This window comes from Ammodytes marinus (assembly GCF_949987685.1).
Source record: "Ammodytes marinus genome assembly, chromosome: 16".
NCBI classification, from domain to species: domain Eukaryota; kingdom Metazoa; phylum Chordata; class Actinopteri; order Uranoscopiformes; family Ammodytidae; genus Ammodytes; species Ammodytes marinus.
The window spans coordinates 6,361,386-6,380,355 of record NC_137220.1 but is presented as its reverse complement, the minus strand read 5'-3'; the positions used below and the strand labels follow the sequence as shown (position 1 = coordinate 6,380,355).

Below are 18,970 nucleotides of genomic sequence, written 5' to 3'. Positions count from 1 at the left end.
CAAGAATACATGTAGTTACAGGAACAGTTTTTGTTGCATTTTCTTGAGCTGGAGAGTGAGGCAAAAAGCTACAAATCCAAAATGTTGAACTATTCCTTTAGGGTAAATTTTTGCCATTCTCAACACAAATCTGTCTGAAACTTCTTCCACTTGCTCTTACCTGCTGCCAGTTGCTCGGTATCACTCTCCGTATAGTTTAAGCGTAAGTGATATTAAGAAGCAGGGAGCCAATGATCTGTCAGGGATATAGGCTTGTGGTTTTGGCATCGGCCCTCCCAATTAAGGCTTAAGGTTGACCAAAGTTGCCAAAAAACTTGATTCGAACACTTTTATGTTTATTACACTCACGATGCCCATTTCTTTCTCTCTCTCTCTCTCTCTCTCTCTCTCTCTCTCTTCCAGGGCAAGTGAGAGGGGTGGGTGTGATCCGGACCGAGGCACCCTACACAGCCCCTTACTGCCCCCTAATTTTCCATTAACCATTTTAAAAGGTGGACCGGCCGGCCAATAGCATTCTACTTCCTCGTTTCGCCGTCCAATCGGTGAGGGGCGGCAGCAGAGGGCTGTGTGCTGTCATTGGCTACCGGATAACGGCTGGTGAGAGTGCGATGCGGATTGGAGTATGTCGGGGGACTGGGATGAAGACCTGTGTAAGAAGGCGCTGGTGCTGGTGGAAGAGCTTTGCTTCAACTCCCCGCGAGGCTACAGCCAGAGTGAGCGCTGCCAGGAGTTCAGCTACCTGTTGAGAGGCCGCAACAGGCAGCTAGATACAGGTAAGGGGTGAAACACACACACCGGGGGAATGTTGTTGATCATTCTGTTGGGGTTTGATGAAATTTCCTCGATTTAAAATGTGCTCAGAGGAATTTTTAAGTTTTTGTTCATTCTAAAGCGGTAGTTTTGTTTTTACTACGCCAGCTGTTGTTCATAATATTAAATAGCGTTGAAGTATATATATCTGTTGAGATGCCGCAACAGGCAGCTAGATACAGGTTAGGGGCAAAACATGGAGATTCTAGTTCTGTTTGCGTTGAAATTGTCTCTTTTTAAAAGGTGCTCAGAGGAATTTATAAGTTTGTGTTCATTCTTGCACCCCCTTTGGACATAAGCAGTAGTGTTTGTACTACGCCAGCTGCTGTTTATCATACTAAATAGCATTGATGTATATTTATCTGTTGAGAGGCCGCAACAGACAGCTAGATACAGGTAAGGGTTGGGACTAGGGCTGGGCGATATGGGCCAAAATCAATATCTCGGTATTTTTTTACTATATCTCGATACACGATATATATCTCGATATATTTCAAATCTCCTCTAGAGCACATCCTAAATGCTCAATTTAATTTATTTTTTGCATAACATCACACCAGTAATATGATTTAAATAGTCCCTGCAAAATGTGCCTGCACTAACAATGCATTAGGCTACATGAAACATGTTTATATTCTTTAGTGCTTTCTATTGAAACAATTTGAAACTTGCACATGGCAAAGAGTTTGCACATTGTATTGATTATTCCACATCCTTCCACTCCCATACAATGGATCCAGCATTATTTTATTTGGAAACAGTTTTTTCCATCTTCTGTTAATCTGTAAACTGAGAACACTAATTATGACTCATTACAACCACTTACTAATTGTTTATCACCACTAACCCCCTGAAGATAGCAGCCACACTTTAAATGCAGAACAGGTTTTGATCCATAATAGTAGTCTATGTGTATAAAAGGCTCTGACATGTATAATGGTTACTGTCGCTTTAAGAGCAGTTGCTCCCTGTCTAAGTTAAGTTTCGTTTTCTGCCTGTTAGTCCGAGAGAGAGATTCATGCAAGCAAGCGCAAACAGCAGGTGGCTCATCGTCCCTCTGTTACCTGCCTTATTGTTTAATTCTCCTGTATTTAGTTAATGAAAATAAAACTGGAAGACAATCAGAGGATTTAAATAAATACGGCTGAGAATTAAATGGGATGCCGTGGTTGTGTGACGTTGGACCAAAAACTCCCCCGGCGCTCGTTCGCTTTCCTCTCATAAGGACCAGGCTCTGTACAGCGGCCGCTTATGCTATCAAGCGCCCGTCTACAAAAAAGGTCCATGCTATGAACGACAGCCGCCTTCGCCGTCTTTCGCGCCCCCTCCACCCGCTCGTTCGGCTGTCATAAGAGCAGAGCCCTCGTCTTTTTTTCTCCCCCTCTCGTCGTTGTTTTCACATGGCGATAAAAGTAAACACTCACAGGGCACAGACTACGTCACAGGTGCGCGCCCAGGAGACTCTGGTTGGGAGGGGTGAGTGAGTGAGTTGCCAATGCATGTGAGTGTGAGGCAGAGGGGCAGAGAGCCACACGAAAGAGCGAGAGAAGCGAACACCAGCGAGTTTGCCGGTGGCGGCGGCGGCTAAAAAAAAACACATTATGTGCCAATTTGTATTCGATGGTCGCGATAGGGTCATTTTATACATCCCCTGGAGCACATCTCGCGATATATCGAATATATTCGATATATCGCCCAGCCCTAGTTGGGACGACACCTTGAGATGCTAATTAGTTATGATATAGTTTGCATGCAATTGGAGACTCATGATATTCCTCATAATATATCTGCCTTGAACTTGGAACCATTTTGCTAAAATATCTGTTGCATCGCTGGTTGTTCTCTGTCAGTGGCATCAATTGATGTGACGTCACTTCCGCTGTGCAGTGCATTGTGGGTTGGAACAGCCCCAAAAAAGCATTCAGGCTTCCATACCCCCACCGGATGTAGTAGGACATCAGGGTACTTTTTTGGTAAACCTCTTTTCACATAATGTATTGGGACATCCTAAATACTTTGTTGCCATACTAAATAGCATTAAAGTATAGGGATTTTGAATGGTCATATAAGAAAGTATTTGACATAGTAGAATCAGGAGTGATCTGAAAAAGTCTGGGGTCCCCTAAAGTGAATACAGCCCATTGTGGTGAGGGTAGCCTACATCAAGGTCTATAGAAAATCCCCTAACAGTCAAAAAATCATTCCTATCTGTAGAACCATATCGCTAGCATGGCTTAACCCCCACAGTACAACTTGACTTCACACTGTCTCAGAGTGGTACTTCACCAAAAGGTTCCCCGGTTAGTATCAAAGACGAACCCCCCTCTGTGGACTTGAAAGGTCTCCTGTACAAGTGTGTAGCTTATGCCTTCACACAGAGCAGAAGCTATGCTAAGCTCCATTCATGTCAGTTCAAATATTTCCCATTGATAAGAAGCTTTCTCATGGGTTAGAAAGAAAAGTATTGAGACATCTCCAAGAAACTCCCCTCAAACATCTCCTGCAGAATAAGCTACTCCATCTGTCCATACACTCAAGTCTGTTCCCATCATTAAAACCCACCACAATTGGGTTAGGGTTATTATTTTTTTAATTTATTTAATTCAAACAGACCACAGCTGCCTTAGTCTGTTGAAGGAGGGAAGAAAGTACGTACCTCAGAGACGCCTTTCAAGTCCACGGGGGGCGAGTCTTTGATACTGAAAAGATTTTGAGAATTTGCTTAAAGGAACTGATCTCTCTCTCTCAAAAGGAATCTGTGTTAATATGGGCTTTGGTGGAGAGTTCTAGGCCGAATTTTAACTGTCTTCTATTGGTGTTTTTTTTTATTGCAATTGTTGCACCTATAATAGATTTTTTTCTGACTGCCTTCTGCTTACACTAGCTTAACGTATCAAACAACATGCATGAGACTTGAGGGGTTTGGTTATAACGAAAGTAAACACGTTAACAACTAGCTTCAGGGGAGGTTTTATACACCATGTCTTTTAGCTTGCATGGTCTCTCTACAACCTAAGACCTAACAGACATTTAACCTCGGCTGTTGTTTTTCAATTTTTGTTCTTATTTTCAATAAGGTGTGAATGGCGGTGACAGGTAATATCCGACCTGTCCGCTTAGATCACAGTTGAAGTGACACATATGAGATACATATCGGATTTATTTCCACATAGGATTTGGGCCTGAGAATATTAGATTCCATGGGCTTTTTAACTGCTTACACACAAGCATAGTACACATTTAATCTGTGCCAAGAATTGGGCCATTTGAGACATGTAGTTTACATACGGCTTTAGTATGTATAATTATGGTCTGAATCGGACGTTGATACTTTGACAAGAACCCTAAACCAGACACACATTTCTTGTATTCAAAATATGCTATGTGTTGGTGTTTAAAAGTGGCAGCAGAAGAGGTCAGAATACTCCAAAATATTATCCAACAAAAAAGGTTCTGCAAAAAAAAAAAAGATTAGTAATGCCTCATGAACTGGGTGGAGGTATGAGAAGGCAGATTTTAAGAGAGGAGTGCTTATGTTTAAGATGATTAGAGGAACTGTGTGCACTCAGGACAACACACCATGCAATATTAATGTGCAAGATTAGGAATTGGCTACAGCTACCCAAAGAAAAACACATCGCCATTTCTTTTTACAACCCAAGTGGCTCCGTATAGAATTATGTGATTGTTATATCAGAGCTGGGTTTTACTAATATATATTTGCATTTGCACAAACAGTGTAGGTGCATCATGCTGTGTGTATTGTGTTCAGACTATTGTGTGTGTGTCTCAATCGAAAAGCATTTGGAAAGTGCAATGCGTCGTTATGCAGATTAGCGGTGGATATCCGGGGCTCAGTGTCTAGATTAGCCGCTTGATTGGCTAGCTAGTTGCCCCTGGAGATTTTTAGGAATTGGCTCATTGAAGTAAAATGTCACACCAACGTTTTTTTTTTGTTTTTTTTTAAGGCGTTTGCCCTCATCGTTTTCATACCAGCTGGGATTTTTCGATGCTGTGCCCGATTTGGAAGTGCGTGTTTGAAACGAGCCCCTCCTTTGAAATCAGAAATCTGTCAGTGGAAAAAGGGCTTGAGTAAGCAGCAGGGGAGGAGATACGTTTGATGTGCGGCGATGTAGCGATCCCACCGGGGTTTGCATCAGTCGCGTGATTGACATGGAGTTCTTGGTCCCCTCTTCGCGGTGCACTTCAGAGTCCTCCAGATACACAAAAACGCACACACACACACTTACACGCACACACAGACACTCACACACATACACACGCACAAACACATATGCAGACCCACCCACACACACAGACACGCATACACCCACACATAGACAGACAGACACAGGCACACACACACACACACACACACACACAAACACACGAGCATGCACACACAGACACTCACACAAACACACACACATACAGACCCACCCACACACACACACATACCGACACACACACACCCCGCTGACTTGCCTTTTTGTGCTTTGTGGATTAGCGACGGATCTTTGGCAGGATCAGTTGCTTTGGGAAGGTACAGCGACTGCCCTAAAGAGACAAATGGAGGAGAGTGGCCGCCACACACACACACACACACACACACACACACCTTGGCCTCATTGCTTTGTTTTCCCCCATTTAGATCAATACATTAACCTTTTGCATTCTTAAACCCCTCCCCTCTCTTTAGGTTTCGCTCTAAATCATTGTCAGCTTGTTTTCCTCCGTCTCTCTGTTTCCATTCTACGGTAGAGCAGTAGGGCCAAAAATAACAACTGGACGTTTTTTTCCCATTATACGCTTAGAGATAAAAGTCAAATGTCGAAAATAAAATGGTAATACAATTTGTGAATAAACACGGAATGCTATGTCGAGGATAAACGTGACAGTTCAAGTAGTAAAGTAAAGTTAGAAAGACATTGACAGACGTCATAAAAAGAAACTATTAAAAGACATATGATACATATTTGCTATAGTGGTGAGGCAGACAATGGGCTACAACCCTTTACAGGAACCAGTTGCCAGTTAGCTCCACTAATAACATTGCTCTCTATGTGCAGCGGGCTGTGAGACGAGAGCACAGGGACCGTCTAATAAGCACAACACCAAAGCGCAACTTATTCAATACCTTCACTCTGATACAGTGCAGTGCTGTTGTTAGTTGAGCTTAGAGAGGACGTCTTGCTTAGGTAAAAATGTAGCAAAGATGCATCGTTTGTGTTTTAAATAATCAGGATCAGAATCAGAAAGGATTTTATTGCCAAGAAGGGTTTTACACCAACAAGGAATTTGTCTTGGTGAATAAGGTGCATGCATTAAGTAAGGCAATAAACAATGAACGAACAGTGATCATATATACACTATAACACAATAAATAACGTTTTGCTTATGAGTTATTGATCCTGTCATTTCAAATCTGTCGATATCTTTCCAACTTTACCACAGTCTTAAACTCTCTATTCTCAATATTGTATTTCGTCTTTATTCATAAAATTATATTTCAATGTATTTCTCGAAGTGCATAATGATACAAAAAAAATTCATCCTCCTCTAATTTTGTCCCTAACGCTCTTCCGTACCACTCGTCTGAACCGTTTGCCTTTTTGCTTTTTGACTCTTTCACACATGGCGCCGTAGTTTCATCGACTTTATCATCCCCCCCTCTCCTCCTCCTGAAATGAAGGAGGGAATAAAAACCCCGTCAGCTTATATGTCTGTTTCAACATGTGCGGCAATCTGTTTTAAACCCTCTCGCTCCCTGTCTCTCTCTCGCTCTCTCTCTATGTCTCTCTCTATGTCTCTCTCTCTCTCTATCTCTCTCTCTCAGTCTCTCTCTCTCTCCCTAACTCTTTCTCTTTCTCTCGCAGTCTCTCTCTCTCTCTCTCTCTCTCGCAGCCATTCTGTGCTGCATGTGAATCGTTTATGCTGCTACTCCATTCCCCCCGTTCATCACTACACTACAACACCGTCCTGTCTTTTTCTCTTGACGTTTTTCTCCCATAGCCCTATACCTTCCCTTTTGCAATCTCTTTCACTGTCTGCTGATCTGAATTGTCATGTTTTTCTTAGACTACCTTTCTTTCTCTCCATCCATCCATCCATCCATCCATCTATCTATCGTTCCGCACACCACACACACACACACACACACACACACACACACACACACACACACACACCACACAATACACACCAAACACACCCCCTAGCCTGGTTCGTGTTCGATGGATCAATGTCGCCCAACCCCCACACCTTCCCAACAAGCCCCAATCATATCTTTTGAACAAGTGCTGATTAATGACATACACAGACTGTTGAATAATTCACCGTAGTCGGAGCTCGGAAGGCAGGCAGTTGAGGGTTGGAGGGTTGGGAGGGGTGTGTGTGTGTGTGTGTGTGTGGGGGGGGGGGTGATCCACACATAGAGAAAGTCGCTAAGGAGAGGAATATATAAAGTCAAATCGTGCCGACACAAGACAGCCATGGGAAAAAAGACATGACAGCTAAGAATGAGGATTATATAGATATGAAGGAGGGAGCAGAACGGAACAGAACCTACATTCCACAACAGAAGGCTAGCTGCATTCCATTTCAGAAGATGTACGGACCCCCAGGGCTGAGGGATGGTGGCTTCTGTTGTCTTGTTTTTTTAGACAGTTAAAGATTCAATTTTATTATTTTTTATGGGGCCATTGACACATTGTTGATGTCTTTGTCATGCCCCCCTATGAAGCGGAAAAACAGCCCAGTAAATTGAAGGCTAAAGGGAGTTGAAGAAAGGGATATATATATTTTTTTTGTTTAGATGTGGCGGGAGGTTGAGGAGACATTTTCTGCATTTTTCTTTTAATTTCCTTAAAACAATTCTATTCTACATACTACAGCTGACCGTGAAAATAATCTAGTTAGCATGCAGTATGGTTAACAATTGGGACATACAGTACTTATACTTATTTATTTCATCATAACATCGCGCCTTGATCTTGCCTCTTGCTTATATATCTGTCGCATTCCCTGGTTATTTTTATATGGAGGCTCCGTCGATGTGACTTACCATAACCCTAACCCTCACTTCTGGTGCGCACTGGATTGTGGGTCAGAATAGCCCAAATAGCATGCTGCTTTCAACACAAAAATCTCAACTGGTTGTAGTAGCCTAAGCATTGTTGTATTTTTAAGCATGCTTAATCTAACCCTAACCCTAACCCAAAATAACTGGGACATCCTAAATATTTTTTCTACCATACAAAACAGCAGGGAAGTACGGGGATTGGAACACAGGGATATTTTTTCCTCCGACGGTAGTATAAGACAGTGCTTTACTAAGTTGATTGGCTTGCCCACGGACAGGATGGTTGTTAATTGGTGGCCCTCTGGTTTTGGACACAGCCTTAGATGGCGAGAGTGAAAAAAAAAATCCCTTTTCGACGCTTCAAGGTGTCGAAGAAGCTTATGCTCCCATAGCCAAAATCTGCACACTGTATCGTAATGAGTCTTCCTTGGTCTACTTACAACTTATGAATATTCATATTCCAGGGCTCTGGGCCTATATAGTTCACTGTGGTCCCTGATTGGTCCGTTTGTTAAGAACCAAAAGCAATCTATTTATAAAGCGGCTCCGGATAATAAAAATAATAATAATACATATTCATTGTATGTATATTTAGGCTGTTTATTTATAAATATGCATGCAATATTTATAGTCTATTTATTCAGAGATTTATGAATTCATCACTCATATTTTTTGTATCATAGAGCCCAGACATAAGCAGTCTAGCTCTTAGTAAAAATGATAAACAGAAATATAAAAGTTCCCCTTTAGCTGTGGAGCTGAGGGGGACAGAGTCTCATTGACGGAGACTGGGGCTGGAGCTGTCCGGCTGTCTGGTGCTGAAACGGCATTTTTCATTTTATTGTGTACTCACTTTTTCATCCTGATGAGTCATACTCCACCCCTCATCCACCCTCACACAGACACACACCCACACCCACCCACACACACACACAAACACACACGCACAGACACACACACACACACACACACACACACACACACACACACACACACACACACACGCACACGCACGCACGCACGCACACACGCATTTCCGAAACAGTCTAATTTTTTCCTGTGATGATTACAAATGACATTGAACAGCAAACTAGTGCAAAGAATACTATTTTCATATAGTTTTTGTTAATGCCTTTGTCATGGGTATCGGCTCACCGGGGAACAACAGCTGGCGTAGAAATGAACAACCTGTCATGATGATTCCTCCTTCTGTTTCGCACTTATTTATCCATTATCTCGACATTGTTTTCATTTCAACACTCTGAACCAAATATCTCAATTTCTAAGACACATACATCAACTAAACTTTCCGTTATCATTCCTAGGACTAGCACTATATTCTGTTTGAAACATTCTCTTCCATGTTTACCACATTGTTAGTTAAATATCGTAAAAAAAAATTCCTGAAAAAACTGTCCCTGCGTTCCAAATCACATACTCTTTCTTTTTACTACACACTACATACTAAAGTACAGAAGAGTTTAAGGGCCACAGGACAGAGAAAAAAAAATCAGATAAGGTACTTTTTTTTCCCTTATGTCGAGAAATGTCAAGAATAAAGATGAATGCTGCAAAATGCTACTGGAGTTAGTGGGGCATTTATGTATTTTCAGCATACTACAATTGACGTGCATGTATTGGGACATCCTAAATCTTTTTTCTGGCATACTAAATAGTAGAGAAGAATGGGGATTGGAGCACAGGGTGTGATGCAAAAAAGTATATGTTTCAACGTAAGCATCATAATCTTATGGCAAATTGTACTTATAATACTGGACATGGATCCATACATGGATTCATAACACTAATACATGGAATCCTTCTGTGTCTCTCGTCTCCATAGAGATCAATGTCAGTCTGCTGTCGGTGATCGTGACCTTCTGCGGCATCGTGCTCCTCTCCGTGTCTCTCTTCGTTTCCTGGAAATTGTGCTGGTTGCCATGGCGAGACAAAGAGGGCGGCGGCCTAAGCCTGACGTCAGGGTTAATGCCCGGGAGTGGGGGGGTCGGGGTAGCGGGCATGGGGGGTCCCGGTGGCTCTCTCTTGCCCCCGTCACTGCAAAGGAAAGAGGGCCACTCGTCCTCTTCGCTGTACCCCTCCCTGGGCCAGCAGGGCCAGCACCACCCACACTTCTCTGACCTGGTGGGGGTGGAGAGGGGCGAGGGAGGGGGGGTGGTGGGGGGACCGCACGAGACCACCCAGGAGCACTCCTACCTGGATATGGACTCCTACCCCAACAATGCAGGTGAGGAGAAGAGAGCAAAGAAGTGAAGAGACATTATACTTTTCTTGAAATATTTTTTTGGGGCTTTTTTAAGCCGGACCAGAGTTTCTTTCAGAACTGAAACTGGATGTAAATGTTACGGGGAAAAAAAACTTAACTTAACTCCAAAACTACTTATTTCAGTTTACAAACAATTAATATGGGATTTGAATATTGTTGTCAATCAATATCAAATGAATCAGCAGCTGTAATAATCATATCATATCTTAATTTAAAAAAAAAAATTATTATAATTTTTTTGACAGAGAATTTGCTGCTTTCACCTTTCTCCTTTGTTTAATAGACCAAACAATTACAATAAAGTAATTCTTGGTTGCAGCCTTAACACAAATGCTCATAGGGTGAGGTTGAGGTAGTTTGAAATCAGACAGTTAAGTCCAACAGAAACCCAAATAAACTGCCGACATATAAAACAAGTAGCAGTCCTCCCAGTAAGATAGACACAGCTATATAAAAACGTCAGGGAGATATTTAGGACCGGATTTGATGCAAGAGCTCAGGTAACAGCTTTGAGTTTTCATGCTGCCGTTGTATTAATGCTCGCTGTCAGCACCGGCGCAATTTGTTTTTCATTATTCAGAGACAAATGTTTGCTGACTGCCTTATTGCAACGCCGGATGAAACGTCTATCCACATCTCTCTCTGTTGTTGTATAGCCTTTTGCCTTTTAACGCTGGGCTCATTGTTGTGCTATTGTAAATGTGCCTAGCTCTTTCCCTTACCCCCCTTTGGTCTTAAATCAGTCACTGGTTAAAAATCAATGTAATGCAATCAATGCGATCAATGATGCAGATCCGTGCATTAGTAAAAGAGAGAAGTTTGGAGTGAATGTGGTCACAATAGGGCCAACAAAAGAAATGTGTGTGTGTGTGTGTGTGTGTGTGTGTGTGTGTGTGTGTGTGTGTGTGTGTGTGTGTGTGTGTGTGTGTGTCTGTAAAATGTGTGTGTGTAAATGTGTGTTTCATGAATTGTTTTTGTGTGTTTTTTTTCTCATTGTGTTAAAGGCACACTGAAGCTGAGTCAGACGTCTCCGGATGTCCCAAACTCTGAGGTTGGAGCCCATCCCAACAAGGACCTGCCCAACGCTCACTCCCAACAACAGGTCACCCCGCGGTCAGTACAGACATGACAGGACACGACTACTGTATGGATTTAATGGCAGCCACTGGTCATTAAAGGGAACCAGATTGAAAAGCGTATGGTTTAGAATGGGAAAGAGGAGTTTGACTGGCTAAATAGATTTTTTTATTTATTTTTTTCAGGGGGGCATTGTTATGCTTTTTATTAGACAGTTTGGAGAGACAGAGATGAAATGGGGCAGAGAGGGGAATGACATGCAGAGAACGGACCACGGCCCGGATTCAAACCAGTGGTCTGCTCTTAGTAGGGGGGTGGGGGGAATCTACGGTTTCCGTACACTTAACTGTGAACGCTCAAGCATAAGAAATTTGTGTTTACCATTTTATTGTGTCTATTTACAGTGCTCTTCACTAACACACAAACACACACACACACACACAAACACACACACACATACACATACACACACACAAACACATACACATACACACACACACACTTTCCCTGTTCTAAACCCTTACGTGTCCATTCAGGCCGAAGCCGATGACTCACCAGCTCTCCAGTCCTGACTTCCAGCCGGAGGAGAAGGAGCAGGTGACGTGCATCGGCCAAATCAAGCCGGAGCTCTACAGGCCCAAGGGCGACAGCGGAGAGGGCAAGGCCGGGGACAACTGTGGCAAGATCAGCTTCCTACTGCGATACGCATTCAAGTGAGTCAAGATTTTATTTTTATGTTTTTCTTATTAATATAAAAAAATAAAATCATATTTTTTTTATTGTGTTTTAATGAATTAATTATTTTTTAATTGTGTTTTTAATTGTGTTTTTAATTTAGTTTTTATTATTTTTTTTATTTTTTTAGTGCGATTGGGTTTCTGGTTTACAGTAGAGAGCAGCTTCCAAGTCAACACATGCAGAAATACAATTAAAATAATAATTACAATAGACAATGCAAGATCGAATACCATAGCTAAGTTAAAAAGTGCAGAGTACATACAGTATAGTGTCAAAACTAAAACTCCATAAGTAGGATGGGATAAAAAATGTCCTGGGAAAAACCACCTGTTGAAAGACGAAGAAGTACTATAGATTAAATAACTAAATACTTCTTCACCTCATCACTTGATATTGTGGAAAGACTTTTGACGCAGTGGTGGTGGATGATGCCATCTTTAGTGACAAGCTTGTTGTCCTTGAAGGCCACCCTTTATACACCTTTACTACACACTGCACATTTAACTGTCTCAAGAACGAATGAGTACAATGCTAAATTCAACAACATGCTAACATGCTCAAGGTGACATTGCGAAAAACATCTTGCTGTTTCGCCTCGTGTAACAGTTAGTACGTTCACCCTTCAAGTGTAGCGGTGTAGAGTAGAGTTTTAACATCTGAAAAATGTTGTACGAAACTAGAGGTATTCATTGCTATCTAGTACTGTATTTCTTAGACAGTTTCTAGCAAAGATATAGTGCTGCTTATTGCATATGCATAACAAAAAAACAGGAACATCAGATATAGATTTAGCATGCGCTGGATGCTTGTGATAGCAGTGCCGAGACCTGAACACAGTTTGATGACTCCGACACTTGGAGAGGAACCACCAAAGTGTACTGTAGCTCTGCCTGGTCTGCGGCGCACGTCGATGCCTAGTGCTGTTTTCACGCATTTCACTTTGATCGCAGCTGTTGGTGTGCGGCTCCTTCAAAGTCAAGAGGGGGGTTGCAAACAGAGGCAAACAGAAAGGTTTTTGCTGAATTTCTTCACGGAAAGGAAACAGAAAGAGAGAGGGAGAAAGACAGAGAGAGAGAGAGATGGAGGGGGAGAAAGAGAGAGAGAGAGAGAGAGAGAGAGATGGAGGGGGAGAAAGAGAGAGAGAAAGAGATAGAGAGGGAGATAAAGAGAGAGATGGAGAGAGAGATAGGGGGAGAAATAGAGAAAGAGACAGAAAGGGGGACAGAGAGAGAGAGAGAGAGAGAGGGGAAAAGGGAAAGAGAGAGAGAGAAAGAGATGCAGACAGAACGAGAGAAAGAGAGGGGCTTCTTCTTTGGAAACTATCTCTCAGTGTATTTATCATTCTCTTCACCAGACACAAAAAAGAAAAAAGAAAAAAATACCTTCACCCACCTCAAGTAGAAAATTGAATTTGAGTTATTTGAAACCTTTCTTCGGTTGAGAAAAACACCTCCTAACTAAAACCCTGCCATCGCCCGAGATCCTGTGGGCTGCTTATTTGTTGTTGTCTTGTGACTGTGTGGTGGTGTGGCTCTCGTGTTGATGATTACACTGAAATATTAATGTGTGAAAATAAGAAAAGTGCCGCCATTAAAAGGAAGTGACACAAGCAAACAGCAGCGGTTAGTGTGTGTGTGTGTGTGTGTGTGTGTGTGTGTGTGTGTGTGTGTGTGTGTGTGTGTGTGTGTGTGTGTGTGTGTGTGTGTGTGTGTGTGTGGGGGGGGGGGGGCTACAGATGGCTGTATAGTTACTTTTTTGCTCCTTTGACGATTCCCTGTTAAACATTAAACACAGAGAATACAGTAGCTAATTGGTTGGAGGCCATGCTGTGCAGATACTTGGGCGATTGGCAGTGTGTGGATATGATATTGTGTGTGTGTGTGTGTGTGTGTGTGTGTGTGTGTGTGTGTGTGTGTGTGTGTGTGTGTGTGTGTGTGTGTGTGTGTGTGTGTGTGTGTGTGTGTGTGTGTGTGTGTGTGTGTGTGTGTGTGTGTGTGTGAATGCGGGGGATTCTTTGTGGGCTGTTGCGGTTTGAACCTACAGTCTGCGGAGGATCAGTTGGCTTGTAGAGACATTTTTTTTTAACAACAGCAGACCCAAAGTGCTGATGGTCAGAAAAAGAGAACAGGGCACTGGGAGGGCCAGGCCGTTTCAAGTCATGAATTATATATGTCCAGCCACTTTAAACAGCAGCCTCTGTCAACACATTACAGCACAGAGGGGTTACAGCGTTAGCCTATAGCCCAGTTACAGATACAGGGAATTAGCTTAAGGGATTTTGGACCCAGGGATAAAGAGAAGTTAGTAATGAAAACTAGTGTGTCCATCTTTTTTTCAGATAGTAAATGTATAGGGCTGAATGCAATGAATGGAGAAAGGCAAAAGCTAGTTTATTTGGATTGCAACTTTCAAGCAAAAAGCCAAGTCAAAGTTAATGCCATGTCCCTGGGTATTTAACAATAGCAAAGTATTTATTCCTTAAATAACTGTCAGGAAAAAATGTGCTGTGTAATGTGCGGTGGGTGTTTCATAAATGTTTTAAGAGTGTGTGTGTGTGTGTGTGTGTGTGTGTGTGTGTGTGTGTGTGTGTGTGTGTGTGTGTGTGTGTGTGTGTGTGTGTGTGTGTGTGTGTGTGTGTGTGTGTGTGTGTGTGTGTGTGTGTGTGTGTGTGTGTGTGTGTGTGTGTGTGTGTGTGTGTGTGTGTGTGTGTGTCCAGCAGCACAACAATGCCTGTTCTATAAAAGTGATTAGAAAGAAACATTTGGCCAACACGGACTAGTTACTGCTTCATTGTGTAGAGCATCTTTAATTTAAGAATGCAGCTTAACGTACTTGTATAGTAAATGCCATGCAGAGATTTAGTTTTTTTTGGTCCAAAACGTATTATGTATTGAGTTGCATTGTGATGTGTTCAAGTGCTGTTCAGTAAAAATTAGTATTTGGCAAAGGTAACTTCATCCTGATTGGTTCAATGTAATATTGTTAAATGCAGTGTTAGGGTTAGAAACTAGAACAAAGAGGCTACAGTTGACGTAGAAATAGGTTTTTACCCGACGGTAATACTGGGTAGAATTTTGGGAAATGTTTAATAAAGGGATCAAAAAGTGGATACCCTCCGGTGCCCAACCCTTATTCAAGGTGCTTTACATAAGACAGTGAGGCAAGGTTAGCTGTATAGTTTCAAGAGCGTGTGGTTTCGTGTGTGTATATTACCACATGTAGGGTTGTGTGTGTGTGTGTGTGTGTGTGTGTGTGTGTGTGTGTGTGTGTGAGAGTGTGAATGATTAAGACCTTAAGAGTGAGGACATTTTTGAAAAGTGAGGACATTTTGTCCAGTTCTCACTTTGGGACAGGACTTTAAAGGAGCTGTTTGAGGGTTAACACTAGGTTTCAAGGTTCAGGTATGAATTAGGTTTATTTTAAGATTAGTGTAAGGGTTGGGGTTAGGCATTTAGTTTTGATGGTCAGGGTTAGGGTAAGGGGCTATAGGGAATGCATTATATACATTTATGTCCTCACTAGTATAGCTGTACAAACGTGTATGTGTGTGTGTGTGTGTGAGAGAGAGAGAGAGAGAGAGAGAGAGAGAGAGAGCAGTGTGTTTGTGTGTGTGTTGGGAACGGTATGTTAATGTGCGAGACCCCGCTGTTTGGAGCGTTACAGTCAGAACAACGATGTCAATCTTCGGCGGATCCTCGGGGAAAGGCATTTCTATCGGCAATCCCATTAAAAGCTGACACGTTTCCACTGTGGGAATAACAGCTGGCTTTGGGGCATTGTCTGCCAGGAATAGGGCCGTGAATTTCCCTCTCTCTATAACTCTCTCTCTCACTCACTCACTCTCCCTCTCTCCATTCCTTTCTCTCTCTCTCTCTCTCTCTCCATACCACTCTCCCTCTCTCCCTTTCTCTATCTCTCCGTCTCTCACTCTCTCTCTCTCTCTCTCTCTTTCTGCTCGAGCGGTAATAGGTAAATTCTCTGACTTCCAGCACGCCTCGTAGATTGCGTGAAAACCCTGTCCTCTAGAAACCTGGTCTTAAATATAAAATGAAAATCAATATGATATCAAAGTTGAGCGTCTCAATAAACTTTCTACAAAGATCTGATGAAGAATAAATGTTCACAAATATCATAAAACGTAAGTTTAAAAAAGAAAAGGTTCTTAGTGTGTGGGCGTGGCAACAGTCACTCAGTCATTAGATTCTTATTATAGAACGTTCGGGGGAGAGAAACTGCTGTGATTGGTCCAAAAAACGTACTGTGTCATCAGAACCAGAGCATAGCCCACCGCCAGTGTATCAAACTAAAAATGACGATATCTTTCATATGGATCTGAACTCTTTTCAAAAGCTTTCACTATTAGGCAACTATACAGTAATTCCCCCAAATGACATAGTTAGAAGGATTTTGTGGATTTGGGTTTACAGTCGGGGCTTTAAGCTAAGACGTCTTGTCCTATAATAAGACATGTGAATGGCGGGCCAAATGTATGACTCCCAGACAATGGGTGGTGTTATTTTTTTTTTTCCTTTTTATTTTTTTCGGTCCGCATATGCTTCCTTTCGTTTCCAATTATTGTCCATTTTAACATTACAGTGAACCAGACCCACTAATCACACAGTCTCCATACAGAAACATGTCTCCCAATCATACTGGATTAAGGATCCTTATATACATATTAGAATCGGTCAGGGCTTTTTTTTTTCTCATTAAATGATTTCGCTGGCCGAGCTGGAAATGTCAAAATGTAATTTCCTTCCAGCATTTTCGTCCCTTTATGAAACCATCTCCCTGATTTGATGCGATTGCGTTTGGGCCTTGTGCTTATCCGAAAGGCCTTAATTATATTAGACGTGAGGTTCAGGGCTAAACAAAAACACGTGTCCGGATTTGACGCGGTTGTACTGTCAACAAGCATGTCTTGACTCTTGAAACTAACACACACACACAGCCATAAACTCACACACATAAACACACACAGACACACACACATGCATAAACACATACACACACAGACACACGCACAGACTCACACAGACATACGCAAACAGACAGACAGACAGACAGACAGACACACACACACACACACACACACACACACACACACAAACAAACACACACACACACACACACACAGAAGACAGTCTAACCACCGGGGTCACCATGGTCACAGCATTGCCCCTGACGATCCCTTCCTCGGTCCCATAGTTCACGTTGCAGCCGGAGCCGCTAATGAAGTGCTGACACACTGCTTAACGCGCGCAGACACACACTAACGAGCTCTGATTAAAGGCCCTGAAGGCATCGCCATCTTCATCTGGTAATTAGAGACGTAATAAACAGCGCGTGAGACTCAGCCGTCGTGACTCTGGGTGGAAGATTTCACAGACGCGTGGGCATGATGTTTGATCATGTGTGTGTTAACGCTCGCACAATTTGTATATGATTGAACCCATCTTTGAATATTTTTTTTCCTTTTTTTTTAAGATTATTTTTTGGAGCATTTTTGCTTTTATTAGATAAGACACAGAGTTGAAGTGGGGCAGAGAGGGGAAGACATGCAGAGAACTGACCCGGACGGGGCTACGGGGCCTGAGCCCGGGGGGGGGGGGGGAAACGACGCTCTGAACATTGCACCACGAGCGCCCCATCTTTGAATATTTTTATGCCAAAAAATATCCCAGAAAATACAGCACAATTGTACAATATAGAATACATTTTGGTATTTATTTTCCTTTCTTTATTGATTCATTTGATGGTGGATTGATTAATTGATTGGTCGCAAAAAATAATTGTATTTGAACAATTTTTTCATTTTTTCATTCATTGTTTGGGTCTATTTGTGTCTATTGAGAAGAAATGCCCCAAAGTCCGAATCTTCTGACATTTGTATATTTGGTTCCTTTCTGTGTTCGACCCAAAATATCCTGATCCTTTACCCTGGAAATCCAGACTCGCCACTGGCCAATTTGAATTCGCTCCACAAGCTTCTCTGGGCACGAACCATTGGAACTCATTAACTATGTTGAAACATTCCCACTGACCAATCAAATCATATATCGGCGGGCCAGAGGCATCTTTATAGGTTTGTCGAAGGCTGTGGATACGTTGTTTGAAACGGCTTTGGCCTCGACACTTAACGATTTGGAAGACGGCACTCACACAGCATCTTCCAGACCAGATGTTGCAAAGTGCTAACATGGGTCAGGGGTATTTTGTGTACATTTTGTTTTTGCCTCTTATGCATTTACATTTCTGTATTCTCACCGGTGGGCGGTGGACGTACATGTGCTTAATCTTAACATTGCTGATAGTGCAACCATGATTCAGCTGCAGGGATTGCACACACACACACACACACACACACACACGCACACACACACACACACACACACACACACACACACACACACGCATGCATACACGCGCACACACTATTTTGGCCAATTTCTTTGCTTCAGAGACACTGAACCTCCCACGCGATTGTGTGTGTGTGTGTGTGTCTGTGTGTGTGTGTGTGTGTGTGTGTGTGTGTGTGTGTGTGTGTGTGTGTGTGTGTGGGTTGACCCTGTTTGGGTTTTTGTATTAAATTTGTAAGACCCCGGCCTTTGATGCCTCGTTTCATTTTATGCTTTCATGAGCATGTGAAAGTCTAATGGTACCTCTGTTTATGTGTGTGTGTGTGTGTGTGTGTGTGTGTGTGTGTGTGTGTGTGTGTGTGTGTGTGTGTGTGTGTTACAGTACGGAGCAGTTGGTGGTGAAGATCCTAAAAGCCTTGGACCTTCCAGCGAAAGACGCCAACGGTTTCTCTGACCCGTACGTCAAGATCTACCTCCTGCCAGACAGGAAGAAGAAGTTCCAGACCAAGGTAACTATAAGCTCCCATTATAACCTGTTTCCTCAATGGCAAACTGCACTCTTAAAGGTGCATTGCGTAAAATTGGAATATTTAGTGGCATCAGATGGTGAAAGTTCTATAC

The 18,970-nt window shown here is 42.5% G+C and overlaps 1 protein-coding gene across 1 annotated transcript in view; it reads left to right on the top strand.

Annotated features, from left to right (window-relative positions):
- Positions 1 to 622: 622 nt before the first annotated feature.
- syt3 (synaptotagmin III) overlaps positions 623 to 18,970 on the top strand; it is a gene marked incomplete at both ends in the record, with an annotated part of 36,768 nt that continues 18,420 nt past the window's right edge. Inside the window, 5 exons of the mRNA XM_080043896.1 lie at positions 623 to 773; positions 9,735 to 10,136; positions 11,180 to 11,288; positions 11,789 to 11,965; positions 18,732 to 18,858. Of these exons, the coding sequence (XP_079900022.1) occupies positions 623 to 773; positions 9,735 to 10,136; positions 11,180 to 11,288; positions 11,789 to 11,965; positions 18,732 to 18,858 (966 nt within the window). The remainder of the gene's footprint in view (positions 774 to 9,734; positions 10,137 to 11,179; positions 11,289 to 11,788; positions 11,966 to 18,731; positions 18,859 to 18,970) is intronic.